This window comes from Sorghum bicolor, chromosome 3 (assembly GCF_000003195.3).
Source record: "Sorghum bicolor cultivar BTx623 chromosome 3, Sorghum_bicolor_NCBIv3, whole genome shotgun sequence".
Classification (NCBI taxonomy): domain Eukaryota; kingdom Viridiplantae; phylum Streptophyta; class Magnoliopsida; order Poales; family Poaceae; genus Sorghum; species Sorghum bicolor.
In genome coordinates, this window is record NC_012872.2 from 44,665,193 (window position 1) to 44,668,823 (window position 3,631).

Below are 3,631 nucleotides of genomic sequence, written 5' to 3' on the forward strand. Positions count from 1 at the left end.
ATATATATATATATATATATATATATATATATATATATATATATATATATATATATATAAACCTGTGTTCCCTGGTTGCACCAACCCACCAGCCCACTGGCCCATCCATCGGCCCACCTTCCCGAGCCCTATATATATTCTTCAAAACCCTAATCTCTCTCTTCCCCTCACCTGGCCGCCACCCCCAACAGCCGCCGCCCAGCAACTCGCGCTCTCGGAACCCGCGCGTCGCCCGCCGGAGCTCGGCGTACTTGAACCGGTGCGAGCCGTAGTCGAGCTCCCACGGCTCGATGATGTCGCGGTTCTTGTACCGGTACGCGCCGTACGCGCCGGCGCCCGCGAGCACGACGAGCGCGACGAACGCCGAGAACGCGACAACGAGGATGAGCGAGGTCCGGTTCCTGCCGCTCTTGATCCGCGGCAGCGACGGAAGCGACGCGAGGTCCAGCGCCGGCGCGGCGCCGGCGCCGAGGCTGAAGCTCCATCCTCTGACGTAGTGCGAGCTGGCGTGGACCCCGTGGACGCCGAGAAGCCGACGTACATCTGCTCGCGGAAGACCCCCGACAGGTCGACGCGGAAGGAGATGAGCGGCGCGGCGGGCTTCCCGGCCGTACCGTTCGCGATCGAGACATTCAGCACCCCGGCGGCGCCATCGTAGTCGATCCAGGCCGTGGTGTCCCCGGCCTTGAGGTTGAGCGGGTCAGCCTTGGCACTCTTGTATTTTTTAGTGCTAATTGTCTACAGCTATCTTACGTGATCGAATTTTGTTCTGATTTTCTGAACTTGGATTCAGTTGTGCGCTGACAAACCTTGTAGGAATTAGAGCAGCAAGAACAAGAGGAAGAAGAGAGACACACTAGATGTATAGAAATTGAAATCTTATTTTTTAGATGCATAGAAATTGAAATCTTATTTTTTGGATGCTTAGAAATTGAAATCTTATTTTTTTATAAATAGAAATAAACTTCTTTTCATCCAAGCTGTGACTTTTCTATGCTTATCTTTAATATAGTGTGAATAAAATTAAAATTATTTTTGGGTACATAGAAATTGAAATCTTAATTCTTGGATGCATCGGAATTTTTGGGTGCATAGAAATTAAAATCTTTGGTATGTTTCTATGTCTTTCTTACTATTGCCCTGAAGCTTCTCCGGATCGAGTGCCTAGCAGGCTATTCTTGCTTCCACACTGCGTCACATGCTGCAAGCCACTCAAACCACTGCAAGATTTGTATTTCATGATTTTTTAATCTGTTCAAGGCATTTCAAGATCTTTATGCAATTTTAGAATGGATGTTCTCGCAAATACAAATTGGTAATTAGATTATTTGTGGGGATGCCGGCCACTAGTTCTAGAAATTTATCTTTTTTTTTTTACTTTTCTTTGGTTACTATGCTTTGCATGCATAATTTTCTATGCATGGTGAAAGTGTGTTTTCAGACTTGATTAGAATAAAAAAAGTATATGTCTATGCATGAATTTTTATATAGAAGTTGTTTGTTATACCTGAGTAAAATGTCAAATTTGTACTTATTATCTGCTCGGCGACTTTTGGGGGGGGGGCATGTTAGGCTTGTTCCTGGGTTTATGCATGAATTGGTTCTATACTTGATGACTTAGGTTTTTACGCGTTCAGTTCACATGTGTGATATGTGATTACGGCTGTAACAAACCTTTAGGCTTGAACGATGTTAGTCCATACCCCCAACCTAACCGTGGTTGTCATACGATCCTTTTATTACCAAATGTATATCCTTAAATGTTTTATAAACTGATTTTTTTTCACCTGTCTTTTCGCATGACCACATATGTTGTCAATCCAAACATTTCTCATATTGACACATGACCACCTCGACATTTCATAGTGTATGTATATATCTTTTTATATTCGCCAGGCCTATACTCTTTTCAATTTTTAGCAACACCCAACAACGGTGCTGAAGAAAATTTTTATGCATATACATACAAAATTCCTATGCATCCTGAGTATTCTATCCTAAGAAGAATTTCTATGTAACGCATCATGATCAACACGGATAGCGCATTCCATCATGAGCAGAAGGTGGCTAGAGAAAATTTTTATGTATATATATACAAAATTTATGTTTCACAGCATGCATACAAAAGTTTCTATGCATATTTTAAGATGACTTGAATGCAGGTTCTATGCGTCATGATGAGAAACAAGCTAGGCCTGATCCAGTAGAGGCACGCGGTGTGGACCTGCCGAAGTACACATTGCATGCTTGTATGTATTGGTATGTATTCTATATATTGTTGGAACAGATTTCTATACAGTATTGGAGCACAGTTCTATAATTTGTTGGAACAGCTATTTGTGCAGCTATTTCTGGATGGATGATAGTTTATAGCCATGATTTTCTCTTAGCTACACTTTCAGCCATGATTTTTTTCATTATTCTAGAGATATTAATTTCACGAATAGGTTTTCTATCATGATATTTCATGACAGAAGCCAGTGCTCCTCTATTAATTATACCCCATGTTAATTTCTAGTATGCTCCACTATGTTAATTTCTATGCATTGTTAAATTTCTATACATTGTTAATTTTCTTAGTGAAATTGATTTTCTACATATCATTAATTTCTTGTATGCTCCTCCATGTTAATTTCCATGCTTCATGTGTGATGGATGGTGTTTCTTGCAGCTATAAGGTTTTTGCGCATACTAAAACATGTTTCTATGCCTTTCTTTACCACCGTAAGTTTTTTTACGTCTGCTCAAATATGTTTCTATGTCTTTGTGGTGTAGGATGGTTGGAAGGATTCCTCTATTTTTGGTGTGAGGTCAATGGTGGCTCGGACATCATAGGACATGACTTGCGACGTTCACAACTTCCTTAGTTTGTGATGGTGGCGTAGTGTGATATTCGATATAGTTGATGGATTAATGTAAAAAGTTAGTTTTTCATATGTTGTGTTTATATGCTTGGATAATATGAGCGAAAGTATTGATTTCTATGTAACCTCTGTTGGGTTTCAATATTTGGTTAACTGAGTGTCTATGCATGTTGTGAGTTGGGAACATTATGGATAGTCCACACTAGTAGTGTTTTGTATGTTTCATTCCCGTAAAAGGAAGTATGGTGTAAAGTTTCTATACATTGTTGCTCTATTAAATAAATATGTCCTCGTGCAAAGAACGGTGTGGGTATGGGTAGTGATGGTCTTAGTTGTAATACACCCCCATAGCAGGAAGCATGATGTTGTTTTAGACAATCATGGTTGTGTCAGGTGGAATGTCCATCTTATGTAGAGGTTTTTACGCAGCAATGAATTTAATTTTTATTCATTGAACTACTAATTTGTATGCAACATGGCACTAAAACCTTTATGCGCATCTTGACTATTGATTCTATGTACCTACTAAGTCATCACGTGCCAGCATTCAAATTTCAAATTTTGAAGAAGACAAGATCGTCTCCATGTGGAGATGTTTCTATGCGGTAACAAAATTAATTTTTATTCATACAACCACTAATTTCTATTCAACGTCGGCGCCAAAAACTTTGCTACGCATTTTGACCAGTGATTCTATGCATTTAATCGGTTGTTATGTGTCATGATTCAAATTTCAAATTTTAAAAAACACGAGGTCGTCTTGATGT

General features: G+C 40.0%; 1 protein-coding gene and 1 long non-coding RNA gene across 2 annotated transcripts in view; one reads left to right on the top strand and one right to left on the bottom strand.

Moving 5' to 3' along the window:
* LOC8075416 (probable L-type lectin-domain containing receptor kinase I.5) overlaps nucleotides 1-1,240 on the bottom strand; it is a 1,860-nt gene extending 620 nt beyond the window's left edge. The window contains exons 1-3 of the mRNA XM_002457889.2: nucleotides 1,199-1,240; nucleotides 542-714; nucleotides 172-473 (exon numbers count right to left, since the gene is read on the bottom strand). Of these exons, the coding sequence (XP_002457934.2) occupies nucleotides 172-473; nucleotides 542-714; nucleotides 1,199-1,240 (517 nt within the window). The remainder of the gene's footprint in view (nucleotides 1-171; nucleotides 474-541; nucleotides 715-1,198) is intronic.
* On the top strand, nucleotides 1,563-3,050 carry LOC110433511. Its single transcript, XR_002450961.1, has 2 exons — nucleotides 1,563-2,259; nucleotides 2,776-3,050. It is a non-coding gene; the product is annotated as an uncharacterized LOC110433511 (long non-coding RNA).